General features: G+C 37.3%; 3 protein-coding genes across 6 annotated transcripts in view; 1 reads left to right on the top strand and 2 right to left on the bottom strand.

Annotated features, from left to right (window-relative positions):
- LOC107582222 (periphilin-1-like) overlaps nt 1-1319 on the bottom strand; it is a 40304-nt gene extending 38985 nt beyond the window's left edge. For both annotated transcript variants that reach the window (XM_016268012.1, XM_016268080.1), the window contains exon 1: nt 1250-1319. In XM_016268012.1, the coding sequence (XP_016123498.1) occupies nt 1250-1285 (36 nt within the window). In that variant the 5' untranslated portion in view covers nt 1286-1319. The remainder of the gene's footprint in view (nt 1-1249) is intronic.
- LOC107582079 (glucoside xylosyltransferase 1-like) lies at nt 647-5419 on the top strand. 2 transcript variants are annotated; one of them, XM_016267845.1, is made up of 7 exons: nt 647-894; nt 2394-2580; nt 3178-3309; nt 3613-3864; nt 4743-4866; nt 4947-5119; nt 5247-5419. In XM_016267845.1, the coding sequence occupies exons 1-7, from the start codon at nt 701-703 to the stop codon at nt 5406-5408; spliced, it is 1224 nt and encodes a 407-aa protein (XP_016123331.1). In that variant the 5' UTR covers nt 647-700; the 3' UTR covers nt 5409-5419. The 2 variants fall into 2 exon arrangements, with proteins under 2 accessions (XP_016123331.1, XP_016123387.1); XM_016267901.1 differs by lacking the exon at nt 647-894 and adding an exon at nt 1306-1371.
- Nucleotides 5420-20598: 15179 nt separating this feature from the next.
- Nucleotides 20599-24670, bottom strand: part of LOC107581937 (PDZ domain-containing RING finger protein 4-like) — a 53610-nt gene continuing 49538 nt past the window's right edge. For both annotated transcript variants that reach the window (XM_016267726.1, XM_016267666.1), the window contains exons 6-8: nt 24564-24665; nt 23979-24095; nt 20599-23012 (exon numbers count right to left, since the gene is read on the bottom strand). In XM_016267726.1, coding sequence (XP_016123212.1) covers nt 21417-23012; nt 23979-24095; nt 24564-24665 — 1815 coding nt within the window. In that variant the 3' untranslated portion in view covers nt 20599-21416. The remainder of the gene's footprint in view (nt 23013-23978; nt 24096-24563; nt 24666-24670) is intronic.

Here is a 24670-nt window from a genome sequence, read left to right as displayed (position 1 = left end):
TTTAAGAAGTCCAATTGTTAACAATAATAATAAAAAATATATAAGTAACTAAAATATCTAGTAATAACTTGATTCTAGAGGAATCAACCTTACAGGGTTTGTCATAGTAGGGGTCTTTCTCACGCCACTGGGGGAAGAACTTGTGTATGTGGGGGGGTGGTGGTGGCGTTCAATAATAAGAAGCTTGAGACTCATTTTCGAATCGGTTCCTATGAACAGATCATTTTATACAACCGATACAGAGGTTCTTTAGGTAATTTCGTCATTATCTGTTTTTATAGTCTATGGTCATTATGTGGTCTGGGACAGCCTGGCATGTTTGCATGCCCTAAAAGGTTCCAGTAAAAACATATGTAGGCACATATTTCTTTATATGACGATATCAGGGTGTTAATTATAATTTCATGTAATCAAGTTGTTTATAGCAGCCAAGATTCAGCTCATAAATATTTAGTAAAAAATTTATTTATGTATAAAAAAAGTCCGTTTTGTTCAAACTGTCGTACAATCACATTTCTAAAAAAAATATTTAACACCTTAGTTATAACATTTTCGCTATTTGACAGAGTATTTTCCGTTGGGAAAGATCCTACTCAAAAGAACGATTCGTTCGCGAACCGGACATCGCTGGTGGTCATTAGTGGGCGAGTACACACACGGTGTACTCTTTTCAAGTGAAACAGTGTCCGTGTCCTGTAGAATGCGTGTATATCTTTCTACATTTAGTTTGTGCATAGCTATCGCTCTTCTGTCTTTAGTATTTTTGTTTAGTAAACATGATGCTGTAAGTTTTTCGGCCGGGTTTAAAGCGCCGCTGGAGCCGTCCGTCGTGAGGAACTTAAATGGAGTAAAAGCAAAACAACGACCCACCGCGACCACGCCACACAGACTCGCGTAAATCAGATTGGTTTCATTCATTTTGTTTAAAGACGATGTTTGTCTAGCGGAATTCACGCAAATAACTTTTTAACAATTTTGTTTGTTTGTTTAAAAAAAAAAAAAGATGTTTGAGTTTGCATAGTGTTTCTATCACAATACTGGGGAGAAATCGAAATGTGTCATTCAGTGTGTGTTCATACTGCAGCGATAGCCAATCGATCTATATATTGTTCACATAAGAGGTCAGATGTACAGGAAACGCCCAACACTCCTGAAATCCACATGAACGGGAAACGATGCACATGACAACAGCCTGCGTAATTCCACACTGACTCGAGAACTGTTTATGGAGGAAGGTGTTCAGATCTACCTGTACTGATTCATTGTCAAGGGAGAGCGCTGGCATGTCGAGAGCATTGTTGAGATGTTGAGCACAGTGATGCAACAAACTGCCAAATCACGCCTCTCTCACGCACACCTGTGTTTCAGATGGTAGGCTCAGATTACAGGCAAATGGGTGGTTTAGTCTTGGTCAATTTGGGTAATTAATTTAATATGAACTATATATATATATATACACACACACAGAACACTCTACTCTGCATTTACCTAATTAATCAAGGCTGATGATTTTTTGGCACATTCAATGGATATAGTACATTGTTTAAAAAATAAATATTTTTGAGACTTATGCGTTTTATGAACTATCATAACAAAAACATTAAATATATTTTAAGATATATTTATAAAATATATTTTATCTTGATTTTTTTTTTACATTAATTTTGATGTTTATTAAATGTTTTATTGCAAAACTTAAACTATAAAATATTTGCAAATAATTAGGGAATAGAAACGGCTCGTTTTGTTGGAGTAGTTGTGGTATTGTTTATTTATTAATCCATCATTTTATCAGCTCATATATGTTTTTCCCCCTCTGTTGTGATACCTATAAAATACATTTAGTAAACAAGTTAGTTTAAAAGATGAAATGTCTTAGTTTATCACATTTAGTTTAGATTATCACCTTTTTTACATTTTAAAACTTTCTTTCTATTTAATTTCGACGTGTATTGTCTAAATACATTTTTAAAAGAATTGCAAATTATTATAAAATAAAAACAGCTCATTTTCTGAACAGAGTTCCTTCTTGTCGCAGAGCATTTGTCAGAAAAGTTGTGGTCTTATTTACTCATTCATTCTTTTATCTTTTTTTTTTCTTTGTTGTGAGACCTATTAGATACATTTAATCAAACATTATAACAAAGTTAGTTTTAAACATCAAATATTATTTTTCTTTGTCTATCCTGTTACACCTTTAAAAAAATGTCCATTTAATTTTGATGTCTATTTAATGTTTATTGCAAACATGACTAAATTATTAGAAAATTAACTGCTCATTTAAAAATTAAACATTTTCTAAAGGATAAGCACCTCCTTTCACTGACTGTTTGTTGGAAAAGAAGTTGTAGTCTGTTTACTCATGGTGTTCAGTAAAACTAATATATTTACAGAGATGTTGCGCACAAGGTGAATTCACCTGGACAGCGAGAGCCGTTGATGCAGCTGGCTGTGGTGGCCTGTGGAGAGAGACACGGGGAAGCTGTCAACATGCTCAAGACCGCAGCCATGCTCAGCAGCCGAGCCTTGAGTTTTCACATCTTTGCAGAGGAGCAGTTACACACCAACATAAAAACAGCAGTCAGTATGAGCCAATTGTCATTTCTGACATCTATGCATGCAAATCTATGATGTTGCACAAGAATGAGCACATTTTCCCACTGTTAAAGGGGAAGCATGTCATTTTAAATGGTCATATATTTTCCCCATCCAAGAAGGCAAAAAGATTAGTTCACCCAAAACTGAAAGGTTACCCACCCTCAGAACATCCAAAATAAAGAGGAGTTTGTTTCTTCATCAGAACTGATTTGGTGAAATTTAGCATTATATCACTTATTTACAAACACACAGCTTTTTGATTCAACTAAATGTTAATTGATTGACTGTCGTGTGGATTATTGTGGTGTTTTTATCAGCTGTTTGGGCTCTCATTCTGACGGCACCCATTCACTGCAGAGGATCCACTGCTGAGCAAGTGAAGTAATGCTAAAATTCTCCAAATCTGTTCTGATGAAGAAACAAACTCATCTACATCTTGTATGGCCTGAAGATTACTACATTTTCAGCAAGTTTAAATTTTTGGGTGAACTATTCCTTTAATCTGCTACTGAACCATTGAGAAACTGTATAAAGAGATGAAAGATTTACACTTTTCCAATCCATTTTCCACTTATACAGCTGGATTCCTGGCCAGCTTTCATCCGAGCGAAATTCAGCTATGTTGTTCACGCCATTTCATTCCCCCATGAGAACCATGAAGAGTGGAGTCAGCTTTTCAAGCCATGTGCATCACAGAGACTCTTCTTACCGGTGAGTATTACTGCAGTTTAAAGCAATTTAAACAGCATATTTAGTTTATATCTAAAATATCTACAACTATTTTAGGCAAAAGCTGATTTTTTTGCCTTGATTGTGTCGTTTAAAATGTCTGAAAAGGTTACAGTGATTGCACTGGAAAATACTGTGCTGCTTTCCTTTTGTAAGATGTCAAATAATTCATATAATACTTTTCTGAAATGGCAATATAATTTTTCTGAAAGTAGAAAATGTATTTTGTACTCAAAAACACTGCAATTTAACAAACTATTTGCAATTCCTTTCTTTTCTCTACAGATGATTCTGAAGGAGGTGGACTCCTTACTCTATGTGGACACCGATGTCCTCTTCCTGCAGCCTGTAGAGCTGATCTGGGACATGTTGATGCACTTTAACTCCACACAGTTAGTAGCCATGGCACCAGAACACGAGGAGCTGCAGATTGCCTGGTATAGGCGCTTCTCCCGGCATCCGTATTATGGAAAAACTGGCATCAACTCTGGCGTCATGCTGATGAATTTGACTCGGATGCGAATGACACAATTCAAGGTGAGATTAGAGGGCCAGACCCCAAACATTCTTCCTTTATGTGAGGGTTGATGTACCTGGAGAGAGCTATTCCTATTCATCTCAATTGTAGGCACATGCAGAAGTGCTTAATCTGGATGCCGCCATCTTGTTTCATAGGCAAACATGATTTGGTCAAATCATGTGAGCTGTAAATGTCATGTGACATTGTATATTACTATATTAAAACACCTAGCAACAAAGAAAAAAAAACATTTAAAATAAAAAAATAAAATAATATAAAAAAAATAAAAAAAATAAAATTTCAAAACGAATAAAAAGATTTAATAGTAGTAGTAGTAAAATTTTTATAATAATAATATTTACCTAAGTAATATAAAGTAATATATTTTAAGTTTGGGCTTTTGGATTTTTAAAAATATTTTTGAAAGAAGACTCTTGTGCTCATCCAGTCTACATTTTTAATCAAAAATTCAATAAAAACAGTATTATTATGAAATATTATTACAATTTAAAATAACTTTTTTCTATTTTAATATATTTTTAAATCTAAATGATACCTGTGATGGAAAAGCTGCATTTCCAGCAGCCATTACTCCAGTCTTGAGTGTTACATGATCCTTCAGCAATAATTCTAATATGCTGATTTGGTACTCAAGAAACATTTCATATTATTTTCAATGTTGAAAACAGTACTTAGTTCTTTTTAAAAATTCATGCACTAGTAAAAAAATATTTATGACTCCATCTTAATGTTTTTTTTGAACATGTTGCAATTACATTTCAGTCCAGATGAGGGTGGTAAAGGCCTCTTTTTTATTGGCTTCTGCCTAGAGATCATTTCAAACTCTACTCCCCCCCCCCCCCCCCCCCCCCCCCCCCCCTCTCTTTATGGACAGAATGACATGACTTCTATTGGTCTGCACTGGGACGAGCTTCTGATGCCTCTGTTACAGAAATACAAGCTTAACATAACCTGGGGTGATCAAGATCTGATTAATATCATCTTCCATTACAATCCAGGTAAGCCTTTCTGGGTTGCGTTCATTCCTTATAGTTTTATTCCCGTTCAAGTCTCTGTAACAGATGTGCGTTTCCTCCAGAGATGGTATTTACCTTCCCTTGCCACTGGAACTACCGTCCTGACCACTGCATCTACGGCAGCAACTGCATCCCAGCAGAGAAAGAGGGTGTTTTCATGCTACATGGCAACAGAGGAGTGTTTCACAGCGACAAACAGCCTGCCTTCAAGGCCGTGTATGACGCTTTCAAACATGTGAGTTGTATTAGGGGAGTTTTGTTAGTTACTATTAGCTAAACTTTTAACACAACCCTTTTGTTTGTTTCCAACCAGTTTATGTCCATCCAAAGCTAACAAATCACTCTTTACTTTTATCTGGCAGTACACATTTGGAGAGGATCTCATAAAATCATTCTTGTTACCCCTGGAGGCGGCGCTGAACGGAACCACACACACATACTGTGGGAAAGTTAGTCATTTCTTTACCAGAGGACTTGGAAAGTCTGTAAGGAAGCTCCAGAGAATGACTCCAGCAGGTGGCTGAGCTGTGATGTTGTTGCTGAATAATGAAGAAATGTATTCTCTGAGACTGGATAGGAACGTCACTGCTCTTCCAGTCGAATCAGTGCAGTGTTAGTGCTGAACGTTCAGTTGGAACCCTCAGAGATATAGAATGGGTTAAATGATGAATGTGAATTTAAACTGATACTTCTCATTCTCAAGGTGCCATTTTCATTTCATTTTTTCCCCTAGTTAAAGGGACAGTCCAAAAAATTCATCCAAATGTCATTCCAAATCTGTATGAACAAATAAGTCAAACTGTTGTTACACGTACATAGCTATTGTATGACTTAAGTTGACTTAAGACAAAGACTTTAGTGCACAAATCGTATGGACTACTGTGACTGAATAGTGCTTTTTATAGTACTATTGAATGTACTGCAAGATTTGATAAATTGGGAAATACTTGAAAATGTAAATATTGTATTCGTTTTACATAATGTTCATATGAAATAAAAAATATATATCACTAATTAGAGTTTGTGACTATCACTTTCATTCCCCACTGAAGGATTACTGGAGTGATGAGGAAAAATATTAAAGGAATAGTTCACCTAAAAATTTAAATTAGCTGAAAATGTACTCACCCTCAGGTCACAGCACATGTAGATGAGTTGTTTCTTTATCAAAACAGATTTGGAGAAATGTAGCACTTGTTCACCAATAGATCCACTGCAGTGAAAGAGTGCGGTCAGATTGAGAATCCAAACAACTGATAAAAACATTACAATAATACACAAGTATAATATACAACAAGGCCGTAACCATGTCTTGAACATTGAGGGGGGACAGATTTTGGGGGTTGGGGACTTGTGCCCCTCAATGTCTATGGTGGTTACAGCCCTAATTAATCCACTCGACTCCAGTCCATCAATTTTCAGTGGTATGAAGTGAAAATCTGCGTGCAAGAAACAATTAATCATTACTACGTTTTTAACTTCAAACCATTGCTTCTAGCCAAAATATAAGTCTATAGTCCATAGAAATGCTTCCTCCAGTGAAAAAAAAGCTCATTAAAATTCATCTACAGGTGCATTTTTGAAAACCAACGTCACCTAGTTTTCTTTTAAAACTTACATTTGGCACTCCTAGTTTCTGCAAATAAAAAAGTAACTAAAATAATTACAACTAAAGAAATTGCATTTCATAATTCCAGTTGTTTTAGAAGCTGAAAGTTCTTCAGGGATCCCACTTTTTTATCAAACATTTACATTATTCTTCCAGTAGTTTGCAATTTACTTAAGGATTAAAAAAATTTAGTTTTACTCAATTTCTGCCTGATAGAATATTTTAGCGCTTGACACAGCTGGTAAAATATATATAAACATCTATGGCATTTTTAATTTACATGATATTAACAAGTCTAGAAATGATACTTTTAAAATTGGGCGACCTCAAATATCCACATTTTCAAAAACTGCGTGTAGGAGCTCTGGTTCTTCATAGGAAACACAGTGAAGAAAAATAAGAAATACCCTTTAGTTATTTTATCTTATTTTAATGCTTTTTTTGTCTTATTTTAAATTATTTTAAGTAATCTTGCAGCGTCTTTGAAAGTTTGCTGGGACCCCTTTGTTGAGAACAACCGCAAAATGAAAAAAGTAACAATACCAGTATTTGTAAATTTGTTGACAAATTTCTGCCTTGCCAAAGCGTGAATGTAAATACATTTAGTTACGTCTTAAGCTTTTTTTGAATGCAAACAGAAAAAAGTATACGACTTGACTTACATCATTGTGCCATCATTATGCTTACTTGTCATTAATATTAATTAAACAATAGCACTGAGAAGAAAGTCACTGCCAGTGTTTCCCAAAAGTGTCATAATCCTACGTAGATCATAGAAATCACTGGCACCAAAAAATTACTTTGGTGAAATGCAGCCCAGATCAGGTTGGAAGACCAGCAAACCAGCTTAAGATGCGTTAATAAGTAATTTTTTATTTTTTTGCAGTGGTATTATCTAGAGTTGTAAATATTCAGGGTTTGACAACAGTATCTGCATTTTTCATTGAAAAATCACTATCGTGGGACTACTGAACTTTCACTTCTTACTTCAAAAAATGTATCAGATTACTTTTCTTGTAACCAGAAACTAGCAGAATTCAAAACAAAAACAAATAAAGATTACAAGGACATTACAACACACAGCAGATCATAAGCACTGGTAAATTAGACTAACCGAGAGCCAAGTGGACACAATCAACATAGGGGAACAAGAAACAACCAACAATGAGCAGGAGACAAGCAAACGTCAAAATAAGACAAGACAAATCCCCCTGAATCTCTTACTGTAGAAAACACGCTGAAACCAAAAGAAATACATCAGCAATGAAGCCATTTCCTGCAATATATCTCACAAATGTCAGTATTCATCAGTATTCATTCTGCTACTGAATGTATGTGCTTATGTTGACCTGAATAGACATCTCTTCTCTCTTACTGTATGTGGAGCAAGAGACGCCTTCTGTCTCCCAAGTGAGCTAATTTACTCTCGAGTCCACTTCATTGTGTGCCATATCGATTCAGTTTGAACTCTTTTCCTTGATAAAGAAGCCCAGTGAGCTGGATGCAGATGTCTATGGGTTGAAATGGTAGGGAAATATTATTCAGGAAATGAGAGCAAAACCTGTCGGCTTCAAAGTGGCAAAACATGTCAGTCAGCTGCCCTTGCCCATAGGGCGATTCAAATAATTATTTAAGTGTATGTCAATGAAGAGATGGAGTGAGATTAAAAGTCTGCAATAAACCATTACATTTGTTATATTACACTAATGGAAATTATTTTTGTTGAAAAAGGAGAAGACGATTCCTTCAAGATACTAAGAGTGAATATTGGTGCTGTGGCTGGTATGGTACCTGAGCAGAGGAAAATACCAAGGACATCTTCAGGGAGACAGACACACTTTGATCGGAGTTAAAGCTGAGAGGCACTAGGTCTGACAGGTTATATAACTTTCGCTTTTGTGACATAGTTCCTGACTGACTGTGTGTTGAGGCTGGGAGAAAAGAAGAGGAAAGAAAGAGAAAAACTGACCTAATAAACATGATTAAAAATCCAAAATGTTTATGGGTAATGAATAAAAATGTGATGTTCACATCCTTGTTAAATTTTGGGACATATATGGTCATCATTCAAGTTTTCCACAATGTTCAATCACCTTTTTATAAGGGTGTAGTTTAATTTATAATCACTTCATTTAATGGAAAAAGCAAGACAAATATATAATATAATATAATATAATAAAACATAATATAATATAATAATTTGAAATTATCATCAAGTGAAACTGGAAAAATAATGATTGTTTTCAAACAAGTTTCCTGAACACTCCACCTTTCTAGCATTGGTGAAATGCAAAGTTATTTTGTGTGTGTGTGTGTGTGTGTGTGAGAGAGAGACCTGGTGTGACATATCATTTTTTATTATGCACAAATATTCCATATAATCACTCCATTATTATTAATAACTCACTTTTTAATTATTTTTAATTAAATGCTGTTTAAATTAAAATGAAATTGTTAAGTTTAAATTAAATGGTACAAAAGCCCTAAATGGTACATATTAGTAAATTTTTTGTTGGGTACTGGCCAAGTGACAGCTGTTGTAGAGTGAGGCATATCACATCGCAGACCACTCTGATCACCTTCCCAAACATCATCTACCCAACAGCTTTTCAAACCATTAAACCTTAAATGCACTTTGGTAAAAGCAACATCATTTAAACTCAGTAAAACGAATGGTGTTATGAACACAAAGTATAATCATGTCTGATTTCAGCTGTGGATCCATGTGAAGGTTCAAAAAGTGCTGTGCTTGCCAAAACGGCAAACATTCGTGTGATTCATAGGATCATTTAAAAGAAAAAAACCCACTGTAAATGTGCATGTGCTCCCATAGTGACTCGGACCCTTTCCATCTTCACGTTAGGCAAAGATAATTAAACTGTCACTTTTGTGTTTCAAAAACGCAGCAGTCACCACATTCCCCTAACATCGAGGAATATCTGTCATTTGCGATGGCTTTTGAGTGGTTCATTTCCTTTTATGAACCTTTGATTTGTGCGAAGATCCTTGTCAATAAAGCACCCCCTCCTCCACGCTCCTCCACATCACCGCTGATGTTGTCTCAAAATGAACATCTCCAATTAGACACAAGCAATCATTCATTTGATGACTTACGGTTTACATTCATTGTCGCAATCTGTGCGAATGTGTATGAGACAATTCATCGTACCTTGTGGGAAATCTAACTCTTAATCACTGTATGAGAATAATTACGCCTCTTATGCATTTATGCTGATAAACTCATAATTTGGCACCGGGAGCCTTGACTTCATCAAATTTAAGACAAGGCAGATTAAAAACAGATAAAACCGCAACCTGAATCATAAAAAACGGCCAGAATAATGAATTCACTGTCATTCAAAACACTGGAGTTAGCAGCTAGCATTAGCTTTGTATTTAGATCTTTTGTTCCTCAGTGCCATTGACTCAAGCACACAAACAATAACATGAGACTTGAGGAGATTTCTGTGTTTGTTTGTGCTGAGATTCAAAGCCTGAAAGGCTTGCATAGGCCTTTGTTTCCATACCGTGCACTACTATGCTTCCATCTCCCCCTCATTAAATTAGAAAGGAATAGAAAACAATTGAGCTATAATTGATAGGCCTCTCCGTTCGTTCTCCTCACAGACTCTCTTTATCAGCCACATAGTGACAAAAATCACAATGGCTGTTTTCTCTGCCACCTTTTCATTTCATTCAGGCTTGGACTGGTACCATTGTTCTGGCCTGGGCCTGATAAGGCACCGATAATGTTAACCAGTTATCGCATTTGCAGAAAAGAGAGCAAAATAAAAGACCCGAGACAGCCGGCGAATTAGCGACTTTGATGAATCGTCATTTTGAACACGAGAGATTAGCATACTGATTGGTCTGATTATTTGTAATTGCGGTTGGAATTGAAAGTGGGCCGCACCGGATAACACTCGTTTCTGTTCCAACCAACTGAAATCATGAGCTTTGTAATGACGTTGAATTGATCTTTCTTATCCTCCTCGTCGGGTTAAAATTATTGCAAATCAGGGTTTTTGTTTGAAAAATTGAATTGTGAAACAGCAACAGATGGTTTTTCCCCCCGAGTACATACTTCAGGGGCTTCTCCGGGGCAGACACATGGCAGCATCTTGAGATATGCGATAAGGGAAATCTACATGAATTTTGGGCACGTGTTTTCACCTGAGGTAGAGCGAGTGTCCTTCAAAGCCATCTGCTAGCATTTGCAATAGTTAATTAATTTGTCCTTCACAGAATGTGTCAGTACAGGCAGGGGAATACAGATGCTGAACACAAGACAGTCCCGACGCTCGGGGGGATGCTATGCACCGTAGAGAATATCGAGACACCTAGCAAGATTAATCAATCATGATAGTGCATGAAGTTGTTTTGAAGAAAGAGACACTCAGGCTGAGGTAAAAAACTGGGCCTTCAGCGTTGGGTACATTTACATAATATTACATTTCTTACACAGCCATGCAATCATTTCTTTGTACATTCTAGATGATTGATGTTTGGTTGAGAATGTCAATTGAAATCACAGCCCCTATCATCTCAGATACCACTGGGGAAACTGGCCAAGAGCATTATCATATTACATTCTGTAAACAAGCTCTGCCTGTAGCACAAACCAGTGCAGATTGCATCTCCAGGATCCATTTCTAGACACTTCTGTCTCCAGTGCTTCAAAAGTACCATGACAGATGACACTATGGACAATGGAACGAGGAAAATCAAGTTTGCCGTTCAACTTGCAAGTTGTTGAAAGAGTTGCGCTTCCCATTGGGATTTGATACACATTCGTTTGTAGGGTGCAATTCTGGCATTTCATACATTTGCACAGACACTGAAATGCGCATCAGTGACAGCATTCTAACACGTTTTTAATTCATGAAGTTAATTAAATGTTCAATGCAATCACATTAAACAAAATTTAGGGTTGATATTTGGCATCATACAACATTTAGGTCCTCAAAAATGCTGATTCATTAAAGTAACTGAATTCAGAATAGCATACTACTCTTATTATTTATGCCATGTCGTTACGTTAGAAATAGTAAAAGTAGTATGCTAGTATGCTATTCCGATGTTTTTATGAGCGAGTCATTTATTTAACCTATTTGTTCAAAATGCTGATAGCATAAGTTTTAGATGGCAGAGACTGAATCCTGTTTTGGTGCAGTGTATCATCACATTCAGAATAAGGAAAATTAAGGAATAGTTTAGGTTTAAAAGGTTTAAAATAAACTAATGCACAGATCAGCCTCTTTGCAATAGTGTACATTAATGCAACCGCACACACATTAGCTCGTTCTCAATCTCTGTATCTAGGTCTTGCTATATTTGCCCAGTTTTGCTTTCCACAGCACTTTTTCTGAATAATTACTCCCTTTCGCGTTATGAGCAATACTCCCAAGCAAACGCACTGGTTCTTAGAAAGAAACATTCAGCGTATCAAGGTCGAAGGAGGAAGCCTGGAGATTACATCTATGTAGATACAAGATTACATTTTTGCATTTATAATAGCTGCAATGAGACACAAATGGATAAGAATTGGAAAACACCCAAGAACCTTTCATATGTCACAAGTCCTGGTTTTGTTTTGAGTGAATAGCTGTTTTCAAATGACAGTTTACTCTAATAAACGGCAGATCCTCGTAACATTGCGGTGCATTAAAAGTGGTGGAAAAAACCTTCTAAACTTACTCCAATAAACTGAGCAGAAAGTGGAGCGGCAGTCAAAATGCTGAATACAACAATAACAACTCACGCCTCAGCCTTTAGTTCAACCAGTTTACAGGACACCTCGGTTTATGACAGCCTGAGGTCATGATATTAAACAATCTCTACTTACATGCTTTTAATACATTATCTAATAATAAAATAAGCATATGAATAGACTCATCTTGCCTCAGGCCAATAATGAACTAACATCTAGTTGGACCAAGCTGCAGGTATCAATTGTGTGGTGCATTTACTAGCTTGACAGAAAAGATTCTCATTTGATAATGAAGAAATGGCACATAGAAACACAATCACTTTACAAGCGAGATAAGAGAGGAACCGTTTATAAAGGATTTGAGTTGCTGTAATCAATTGAGTAAAGATACAGATAGCCATGTAGAAGGTGAATTGTAGCATGATCCACTAAAACAACCAGTTTTCCCAGAGAACTTACCTATATATGAACTGTATGTGTGATGGAAGATCTGCACTCCCTCAATTCATTTTTACTCCATTACGAGTCCTAAAGGAGAAGGTGGCAATTAGGTGCAGCAACACACCTGATTCTTAGTGTGCCCCAAATCCTTCTCTTTCACTTGTCTTTTTTTTTCTCAAATGTTGCTAGAATTTTCTCAGAATTAAATTAATTTTTGCAGCCATTTATGCTATTTCTTTTAACAATAATATACATAAAGTCAGCACTCCTCAAGTTCACACAAGGTCTTAGCAGGTGTAGCCCATCACATTAACTATGCACATGTTTGATGACATCACCATTTGATGATGTCTTAAATATTTTAAAAATATATAAAAATATATATATATATATTAAAAAGAAAACATGTTAAGTTGGGTGCACACTGTATGATTTTGGCCTCAATTTGGCTGTCTGAATCTTAAAAATTCCTCTAATCCTATAGTTATCCTAGTCAATTGCTAGTTTGACATATTCGCCAACAACCGAATAATGAGCACTGGAATCAGATTTTACATCTGATGAAATTCTGTCAATGTCAGAAGTTTTGAGGCAGAGTCCTGCAGTGTGGCTTCTCCTACTACAACTGTCAAATAAAAAAACATTAGGAGCACAGAACCTGATGATGCAATTAGTGCGACATCAACAAACAACCTCCACACACATCGTCTTCATTTTTGTTCCATTTTTCTTTTCAAGACATGCCATGATCAAGATTAATGCTAGAGATTAATGCTGTTTTTGCAATTCCACGTATGAATGCAGCTCACTGTCACCAAACATGTCACGAATTGACAAGGCAAGACTCCAGACCATGTCTTTTTGGGTGTGTCCATTTTTAACAAGTCTTGACTGTTGTACAGTCTGACATTAATGACAACTAAGATTTTTGTGATTCATCCAATTTCATCATAATTTAAAAGGTGTTCTTAATTCAATACAGACTTTTTAGTATGCGACTTGCCGTCTGTCCCTTGACCTTCTGCCCCTCTGGACCACCTATTAGCTGACATCTTATGGACCCTTTAATTAAAAATAAAAGGTTTTCCAAGACGTATATGTACTGAATCCATCTTCACACCCAACACAAGTTACTCAAGAGCACTCAAGTTAATACAAGAGTCTGGAGCCAAAGTAATGTGGCGCCAAATTATGTCCAATACACTGGATACACAAATGCAACAAGTCTCATTTGCAGACTCTCTTGCATCGACTGACTTTTGGTTATGATTCCAATCACAAACACAACTTTCATTGAGTTTAATTAGCTGAATCAATATCTCCATGTAGCACTGTTTATCTTGCTGTCAGGTAATCTGATTAGTCGGCACACAGAGTGACCGGGCGTTTACTTATACATTCACATCCTTTCCTCAAATGAATCTTTTATTGATCACAGAAGTGCATGTCTGACTCTTGCATTATAGATCCTGCAGTCTGTGCACTTTTAGAGTGATTTAACACTGTATTTATCGTGGAATAAAGTGCCATATTTCAATTAAATTCCTTTTAGTTCAGTAGAAAACAATGGCTTTAGGGTTAGTATTTTCTGAAGTCAGTGCTCTGCTAAAATGTTGATTGCATATCAAACAATAAGCTAAAATAAATCAATAACCTGCCACAATGTGAAATATCAACAGTCTTCTTTCTGTAATAAAAGTCTGACGATCATACTTCGGGTTCCTAAAGTCTGAATGAGCCAGTTCAATCTTCTTGAGTGGATCTCTTCAATTATTTTCATTCGGTCTTCATTTTTTCATGGCTTCAAAGGGATTTCAAAAGGATTTCTATGAGAGGGGCGCCATCTGCGCTCCTCATGTTGGAACAGGAGTGGGCTGTCAGACCTCACACCTCCATCAAGATTTTCATGGAGAAAGAAAAAAAGTGGAAGACCAGCCACGTTCATGTATATAAAATTAGTCTCACTTTCTGAAACAAAAACAGTCATGAGTGTTTGAGCTTGAGGAAGAAAGGAAACTCCATATGGCTGATTGGCACATGCCATTTCATGCTTATTAAATCCAGCACTCAGAATATTGGTGAGCGAATCTGAACAATGTGCACCACTATAGTGGATGCAATTATCTTAAAAGTAAAAAACAGAATAAATGAGTTTTCTTTTTTAATTGAATATCAACATTTTAGGTTAAAATATGAATGCTTATAGGAAAGTATACATTTTAGCATATATTTATGAATATTTTGGGAAACACTTTACAATAAGGTCCCATTAGTTAACATTAACTAAAAATGAAAAATACATTTGTCATAGTATTTATTTTTGTTTGTTAACATTAGCTAATAAAATACAACTGTTCATTGTTAGTTCATGTCCATTAATAAAACATGATAACAAGATTAACAAACACAACTTTTCATTTTAATATTGTATTTGTAAATGTTGAAATGTGCATTAACTAAGATTAATAAATGCATTTTTCATTATTAGTTCATGTTAATGAATTAACTAATGGTAGCAAATTTAACTTTATGGTAAAGTGTTAAAATATCCTTCACTTGTTTATTTTAAACGGTTCAGCGGTTTAACAAATTATTTTTTACAAATATTCCATTTAGTCTCTCAATATGAGTTCATAAATCTGCATGCATAGTAATTAGAATTAATTAGCAAAATGATGTCTTGATGGAATACAGCATGTCACACCGCAGGACGTCAACTACAAAATGAATTCGTTTGAAATACCCGGATGCGTGTTTTCTTCAGATTTGAGTTCATGTAAATTCATCAACAGAGTATGTATGGATCTATTAATCATAAGATCTTTTGAATGCGTAAATGTAAATGGAGAAAAAAGACTCAGCATAGGCCACTCAGGCTCATTTAATCCAACTGAAACCCGATTAGTAAGAGACTGTTCTTGAAGGAAACATAAGCAACAAAAAGAAATGTTCTTTGTGTTGCCATCCTTTGCTCTCGCCAAGGCTTTGAGCAAATCTTTGGAGGGCATTTTGAAGGATTGGTGAGCTACAAAAGAGTTAAACGATGAGAGGATCTATGAGGCGTGCCAAGAAAACTTCTCACCTGTGCTGGATAAATACAGCTGAACTGAGCAGCTATTGAAAAGAAGAAAGCTTTTAGCTGAGCATTATCTTTTGCCATAAAATATTACAATTTCCTTTCTGAATCAACATCCATCAAGCTGCCAAATTTCTGCAAAACATGACCTATTCAAAACAAAAGAACAATAATAATGCAGCAGAATTGATCCACAATACCTAACCCTTACTAGTTTCCATTAATGTCAGTGTGTTACTCCAGATTTCCACTCTGGATAATTGCTTGAAATGGTGTTTAAAACACAACAAAATCAGTACAAACAAATTGAACATTGCTTTCTTTTTATAAGTGTGTGTGTGTGTGTGTGTGTGTGTGAGAGAGAGAGAGCGAGCCGCTGGCATGTTGTCTCTGCTCATTATTACTGTGCTCTCCTCCTGTATGCTCACAGTTTTGACTGCCAAAACTTGCCTGTGCTAAAAACTGCACCTTAACAAACCAATGAGAGCTGAGGGGGCCAGAAGTTGGGTTGATTTGAAATGCGTAGTGCACCTGTTGAGATCTGAGCATGGAAGCTGAATGGATTTTCAGTGGGCCTTGCACTATATGCAAAGTTAGAAATGAATGCCCTCCATCGTGCATTACTGATTTTTATTTTTTTTTGCATAAAATTAAGCTTTCCTCAACTTTGTCACTGGACATCAGCCGCTGCCTTTCATGTTGCTAAAATCACCAATTCTGACTTTGAGGAACAGTTCATCCAAAACTGAAAATGTAATCACCGTCAGACCATCCAATATGTAGATGAGTTTGTTTCTTCATCGGAACAGGTTTGGAGAAATGTAGCATTACATCACTTGCTCACCAGTGGATCCTCTGCAGTGAATGGGTGCCATCAGAATGAGAGTTCAAACAGCTAATAAAAACATCCCAACAATCCACAAATAATCCATACGACTGTGGTCCATCAATTAATGCCTTGTGAAGTAAAAAAAACTGTGTGTTTGTAAGAAACAAATCCACCATTAAGATGTTTTTAACTTCAAATAATTGGTTCTGGCTAAAATACAAGTCCATGATGTTGCTTTCTCAAGTTAAAAAGTAATCTTGACTGAATTAGGAGAGAAATATGCACCGATCAAGAAACATTCACAAGTGAAAACAATATGGAAGTGGATTTTGATGTGAGAGAACAACAGGACTTTTTCACTGGAGGAAGTGTTTATCAGCTGTTTGGGCTCTCATTCTGATGGCACCCATTCACTGCAGAGGATCCATTGGTGAGCAAGTGATGCAATGCTAAAATTCTCCAAATCTGTTCTAAAGAAGAAACAAACTCACCTACATAGTCTGAGGGTAAATTTTCTGCAAATTTTTATTTTTATTTTATTTTATTTTTATTATTCCTTTCAGATCATTCTATGCTGCAGTTTGAATGTACCTTTACGTGACACAAAGTCACCCAACCTGCCAAGATCTACAGCTGTTCTTGTCCTTGTCTATTTTTTTCTCTGACTTCTGTCTGTACAATTATCTCTCCTTGCCTGCAAATTATTAATTTTGTTCTCAGTGTGCGCAAGTGTTGCTTTGCTGAATATGAAACATGAATCTGTAATGCTGTGTGGAGGATTAGAGTTTCAGCCATGTTTGGAGGAGTACTGCCTTATTTTCAGGTTGACTCCATCTCCATGCACAAACAGCTGCTTACTGTGGGATTAAGAGCTATTGTTCAATGAATCTCAACATGGGCACTGATGTCTTACAGTATAAGCCTGTAATTATGCCAGACACTGTTTCAGATGTTCAAGACTTAGCTTTCAAATATGGTAGTTTCAAAACACATAGTTTTAGTTAACAATAACAGTACTGATTTGACCTGAATTTATCTATCAACTTTTCACCTCCGTCTTATTTCTTACAAACTCAAGTTTGCGGTGCTGTGTCTGACAGCTCGTTAAAAATGCCAGAAAGCAACAAAAGTCCACAGGGCAGTTTCACAGACTGTGTGTCCATCATCAAAGTCAGAAGATGTTCATGTAAAAAAGACACACTACTGTTCACCTCCCACACTGTCAGCTCTCTGTTCTTTTGGCTTTTCATCTGCCCTTGTTTTTGGATTCACCCCATTAAATCTGTCATGCTCTCTCATGTCCCTGCTTTCCCAACAGGCTTAGAGAGCTCTGAGAGCTGGAGCTTCAAAAAGCATGCAAAGAGATGTTACAGGGGGGAAAAAATCTAATACTGCTGAGTTCATCTCATGTACACCAAAAACTCAAAAGGAATGTGACACTCTACACCCCAGAAATGAAAAGTAATTACACAGTATCAGGAAAAGATGTTGTGTCAGGAGAGTTATACTGTGTATTCAGTCTGTCTAGACTCACAAAGTCATGTTCTTGTTGCTATTATTTACTCATGTTGTTCCCAACTTGCAGTAATTTTTCAGTGGAAAATCTTTTACAAACCATATTTATATATAGGTATAGTTTTATTAAATACATACTTGAATGTGATTGGTGATATATAATATATAATTCTCTCTCTCTCTCTATATATACAGTATATATATATAGTCAACAGATGCATGGATGGATGATTGATAAAGACTGTCGGATAGATAGATAGATAGATAGATAGATAGATAGATAGATAGATAGATAGATAGATAGATAGATAGATAGATGGGTGGGTGGATGGATAGATAAAGATAGTCGAATGGATGGATGAATGGATGGAAAAAGATTCTTGGTTGGTTGGTTGGTTGGTTCGTTGGATGGATGGATAGATGGATGGATTAGATAGATATTGTTGGTTGGATGGATACTCAAATGGATGGGTAGATATGAATTTTCAAATGGATGGATGGATAGATAAAGATTCTTGGTTGGTTGGTTGGTTAGTTGGATGGATGGATGGATGGATAAAGATTGTTGGTTGGGTTGTTGGATTTTTTTCAGCAGTTAACAAGAAAAATGGGACTTTAAATGGACAAACGGGAATGTCGAGGTTTCTGATCTCTATTTTAATGATGCTGCACGAAAGAAAGCAACATGGGTTATGATTGTTGTGAGGGTATGTAAATGATGACAGAATTTTCTTTTTTTTTGGGTGCACTATTATTTTAAAGTAGACTAAGCTCTTCTTCTAGGTGAAGTGTGAATATCCCATAGACTGACAGCAGTGCTTTCCATTATTCTTTGTAGTAAAGTAGGGAGAGCGAGAGAGACGGCGAGAGGAGAAAGGCACTTGCTTTGATATCCCTTCTCTCATTTCACAAGTCTCAGCTCTGTCAGTCATAATGAGCATTTATGAATAAATAAATGTGAAAGAGAACCTTAACGAGGTAAACGACTGGCACACATACATAATACAGCATCTTTTCGCCATATTCATTCTGAGAGAATATCCTTCCACATCAGGGCCGTAATTCAAGACATGCAGGAGGAGCAATTTCTAGTAATTAGGAAAAGTTTATAAAACTGAGAGTTCAGCTTAGGCTGAAGATTGAAAACATGAAAGATGGAAAGAATCTAAAGATTGAACAGCTAATGGAGAGGATTTATGATGAGAAACACACAAACCTCCACATGCTGAGAATTCAAGAATGTATTCTGAGCTCCTGTGGCATACATTTTGTTGGCAATCCTTCTGATTAATCAGTAACACAAAAGAGCTTTCTATCAGCTGTATTACACAAGTGATTATGGATAGATTCTTACAGTTAGAATATTGTAATTCCTTAAAAAAATACCAGCTAACTGGTAAATAACTGCTTTATTTACTTGCTAAAGTCAAGTATTTTTACTCATATTTGGTGCCTAGTGTTTTGAACCCCGACAGTTTCTGTACAATAGGGATGTGTTCAAAAGGGTCTCAATGAAATCAGTGTTCAAGCGACTTAATGCAGCTGAGGTTTATGGCACCCATGCATGAGACCTACGGAAACGTTATCACTTTGAAACAGAGGCAGAAAGGTCTTTACATGCAGCACACATTCATACCAAAGATGAAAAACATTAGACTTCAAAAAGCCTTCAACCTCCCTCACACACAAACCATCCTAACAACCTCAGGCAGCTTTTCATCCATTCAGAACAATCAGTGTAAAAAATAATCTGCACATATTACCAAACTAATATCAAATGATCTTTTTATGTATTCATATAGGATGTTAGATTAATATATTTAACTGTATTTGTGTCATACTGTCATATCTAATTGGTATTTTGTCTAGTTTTCAACATCCTTAAAATTACTAATTTGCTTGTGCGAGGAAAATTGCATCAGATGCATTCTTTGAATTTATTTTGATTTTTTTTTTCACTATTAGCAAATTAAGCATTTAACCATAAATCTAACAATTTCTTGTGGATTATGCCTAAAATAAGACTGAACAATTCATTAACTGGGTAAGAAAAGTAAACATAATATCTTAACAGCTAATTAAGCAATATTTGCTTCTGTTTAGATACATTTTACCAACAACTTTTTTTTCATCAAATAGAGTGCAGTGTTTGATGGTCTGACAGCAAGACGAACATTAAGGTATTTATGCAAAGAATTACATTTACAGTCGAACAGATTTGATTTTAATGCAACTGTCTGTCAGGATGTCAGTTTAACAATGGCAGGTGTGGTATTTGGGTGAGATGCGAATCGGATAAATGCCAATGTTGTCTGAATCTAATGATATAATGGCAGTTTATCTCAGCAATGCAGTTCTTGATCCCAAGGTTAATTACTTCAAGCAGTCAATCAAGAAACCAATCAATCAAAGCCGTAAGCTACAAATATATTTGTATGCTGAACAAAACTGGAAAGCCTGGAAACCATTATTTGAGAAGGAAGGATTACAAGACTAATTTTTAAGTTATATAACAATAATTTATTATTCGTTTTTCCTCATGTAGCACACCTAGAACATATAGACCTGGCTACAAAGTTGTTTTACACATCAAAAAGAGACTAAAAACATGACAGCAAGATGACTCAAGATGTCTCTTCACAACCTGTGGTAGAAAAATGAGCCTCTATACAAGGCACAATGAGAGTGGTAGAAACTCCAAGTTTAGTGCTTGACTGAGATACAGACTGGGTCATTTGGCATTATAAAGATGGAATAAGATAACTTATTAGACTCAAAAATATAAATAATGTTCATACAGAACAGTACAAAAATCATACGTATTGTATACAATACCATTAAAATGGTAACATCGTGCAGTATGTCAAACGACTCTTGTAAACCCATTAAACTGCAGTGAAGACCTTTACCCATGAAGATCTTGATAAGAACAGCTACAGATATTTACATTTCAGATTTAAAAGATGTAATGGCAGCAAAAGCCCGTATTCAAGTATTGTATTTTATATCGCATGAAAACTTGCCATTTATAAAATACAAATGCAAATGCATGGAAAGAAACACTACATTAAACCACAATGTAGTGCGTAAAATCCTATTAAAACTGTCTTTTATACATTCTAGTACGAAAACACGGCGAGGTCTGTAACGGTAGTGTCAACGTGTCAATATATCAAAAGAGTTTTTGACCATTCACATTTCTTGAAGTCTTGAGTTTAGTTGAAATTAGTTTTCACAAAGTATTACTCAGTTTCACAAAACATGAAAAATATCTGCATCTTCACCTTTATAAAACGGCCACTTGGAATGAGGCAAGTACATAAACCGAGACAGCCTTGGGTCATGTACTTCACTAAACTGTGGTGACAGAAAGGAAGGCATTGTGAACTTTGGTGCCCTCGGGTGCTCGTGCTCCATGGCTCATGAGCTCTTGAATGGTCATCCAGTTGTCAAGGATCTTCTTGTTTCGTTTCTTCAGCATCTTCTTATGACTGAGCTCCAGGATGCTGACCTCTCCACTTGCCGTCCCCATGGTCTCCCTGAGGCACTCAAGCCGGCTCCTCTGCATGAACTCCCTCCTGCGCCGCTGTTCTCTAGCCCGTGCTAGCTGCTGCTTGCGTTCTTCTTTACTCCAGTACCGACCCATTTTCAACTCGCTGACTGCATCGTCATCTGTAGTCATCCCACCGCTGCGTTCCTCCCGGATTCGTAAGGCTCGTTCGCGCAGGATGCGGTCTCGTGTGGGCCGACGTGCCACATACCTGGTTCCATCTGCTCGCACTTTGACCTTCCATTCAAGTCGGCCAGGTGGCGTGGGACCAGGCCGTCCACGGAGGCTGAGGAGGCTAAGCTGGCTCTGGGAGTACTCAAGAGAGGAAGAGGAATGCTGTTGTAGGAGCTGTAGGTAACTCTGGTAGTGTCGTGTGCTGGGAGGCTGGGTTGTGGTGTTGCTGTGGTAGGGTGAATGGTAAGGCCGAGCAGTTGCAACCCTATTCCGGTTTCTTTCTTTCTCACAGCGCTCATCATCAGCTGGAAGTGCTGGGTCTGACTCCGAAGGGTTACTGGGGCTTTGCTCCAAGCTGCTGGAGAAGGCCTGACTGGGTCCTTGTGAACCAGGACTGGTAATGGGGGTCTGTAAGGGTGGTGTGGAGCTGGTGTATGTATGGGCACGACTGCAAATAGGGCTACTTTGGCTGGGTAATGACAAGATGGGACTACTGTAGGGACTCTGCAGTTGTTGGGTACTCCGAAGGTTCCTTTGATTGGTCAGATGGACTCGACGCTGTAGAGAGTGATCTGGTGAACATTCTGTTCCCAGTGGAGTTGAACGGGAACTTTCAGCTGTATTGTAGGCACTAGAGCTGTCTTTATCTCTGAGCTTTTCACTTTGTAGTCTCTCAGGATGCTCGTTAATATCCGCAAGCTTGCCACGACGCAGTCGACTTTCTTTATCCGTTCGAGGAGAGTCGTGCTTGCTCCTGCGCAGCTGGTGGGCTTGCATGATGCTCTGGCACTCACGTTCAATGCTGCGCAGCTCTTCGTTGAGCATGTGCAGCTCCCGTGCCACCCCGCTTCCGCCCTGCTCCGTCAGGCTGCACTCAATAGTACTGCTTCGCCTGTAGACCAACCCACATTCTCCACCATTACGGATCTGGCACTTGAGCTCCAGGAGTTGCTGAAAATGGTCACAATCTACCCCATTCTCGCTCAACCTGCCCTCCTGACCCTTCTCCTGCCTGGTTAAGCAAATGGTGTCCATAGGAACCAAATGCGAGCCCACTTCCCACCTGTCCCGAAGTTGTTTTTGAGTCCGTGTTTGGGGATGAGAGAGCAATTCATGTTCAGAGCTGTCCTCAAAGCTGCATTTTACGCCACTGTCCTTCTCCAGAATGGTAGAGGAACATGTTGCTGTATCAGTACTTGCTGAGGCATCCTCATATATTTTAGACTGCAAAACAAGAACAGACACAACCCCTTAATGCCTGTCTTAAAGGGGTCACATAATGCAATTTCAATTTTTCCTTTCTCTTTGGAGTGTTACAAGCTCTTGGTGCATAAAGAAGATCTGTAAAGTTGCAAAGACTAAAGTCTCAAATCCAAAGAGATATTCTTTATAAAATTAAGCGTCAACCATGCCTACCTACAACAGCTTGTTCTAACACGCCCCCACATGTCTACGTCACGATGTGGTAAGATTTACATAACGCCGCCCAAATGTTCACGCAAAGAAAGAAGGTGTAACTTTGATTCTCGCTGTAGTATTGTTGCTGCCACCGCCACCATGTTGTGGAGACGCTGTGTGTTTCATTGTTAAAGCGAAACTACTTTGTTTGGCCTTCCAAAAGAGGACACAACTAGAAATCAGTGGTTAAGTTGTATATACAACACTGTTCCGGTGAGCAGTGTAGAGTAGGCTTGTTGTTTGTCATTTCTCCGATCACAAATGCAGACATGGTTTTATGTTTACGCAGCGCGATATGCAATATAACGTGTAAAAAGACAGTATAAGTCATTATAAAATTAGTAATTATGTCCCCACTGGATGCAACAAATGCCTCGTTTATAATGGGTTTTACTGGTTTTGTCTCGTCGCGCGGGGAGACGGCATCACAGTATGGTAAGGGGCTAACATTTCCGTCACACGCTTGAGGTATTCGGCCAATCACAACGCACTGGATAGCTGGCCAATCAGAGCACACCTCGCTTTTCAGACCGATTTCAGAAAGGCGGGGCATAGAGGAGAAACAATAATGTACATTATGTGGAAAATAATGTGTTTTTTTAACCTTAAACCGCATAAACACATTGCATTACACCAAATACACAAAATAATGTTCTTTTTAGCAACGTCATATGACCCCTTTAACATAAGACTTGGTCCTGTGGAACTTTTAGCATATATGGTCACACTTACCCGCTTTACACAACCTGCTGTTTGAAGAATTCCCTCTTTTTTCTGTTCTTCTAAAATCTCCATCTTCAGCTCCTCTAGGAAATCTTGATGGTCCTCATCAAGCCAGCTTCCATCCATCTAAGAGAGAAGATCCCAGTAGGGTTCACAACTTTTGGACAAACCAAAGGGTCAAGGTTTGGCATCTCATGACTATTAGATGCCATAGTAGATGACATAACTACAAAAATGATATTTTTACTTTGATGGCCATTCTAAAACAGGTGCGTATTCTGGTGGAATTATTTATTTATTTATTTTTTGCAAGGGTCATATGAATCAGAAATATCTCATTATGCTTTGGTAGATATTTTGCTCTTAAAAGCATTAAATTGACTTTATAGTTTTCGCTGTTTGCTGCCTTTGACATCAAAGCTCAGGATTGTCACTAGTGAAGGGTTTTGGGATCAGCATCATTTTCATGTGGTGCTAGAGAAGTTACATGGCATTTATGGCTCAGGTGATTGGCTCACAAAAACATTTACATTAAAATGCCACACAAAGAGAACTGTGGCACTAATGTAGGTTAAGATTGGCTACCAGTCTCACCTGTCCTTCAGGTCTGGTGACAAGTAACACTATAGATCTGGAATTTTCATTTGAGAGGAGAGCGACAGCCTCTTCCCTGTTCTGCACGTCATGACCATTTATCTGGA

Source organism: Sinocyclocheilus grahami, unplaced genomic scaffold (assembly GCF_001515645.1).
Source record: "Sinocyclocheilus grahami isolate Dianchi unplaced genomic scaffold, SAMN03320097.WGS_v1.1 scaffold1.1, whole genome shotgun sequence".
Classification (NCBI taxonomy): Eukaryota; Metazoa; Chordata; class Actinopteri; order Cypriniformes; family Cyprinidae; genus Sinocyclocheilus; species Sinocyclocheilus grahami.
The sequence above is the reverse complement of the archived record's forward strand: the minus strand, read 5'-3'. Positions and strand labels throughout refer to the sequence as shown.

Bases quoted from the DNA above. Each gene is read 5' to 3' on its own strand.
- LOC107582079 (XM_016267845.1), top strand. From the start codon at position 701: ATGCGTGTATATCTTTCTACATTTAGTTTGTGCATAGCTATCGCTCTT. The intron at 895-2,393 runs GTAAATCAGATT...ATATATTTACAG, and splicing joins ACCACGCCACACAGACTCGC to AGATGTTGCGCACAAGGTGA. The intron at 3,865-4,742 runs GTGAGATTAGAG...CTTTATGGACAG, and splicing joins TGCGAATGACACAATTCAAG to AATGACATGACTTCTATTGG.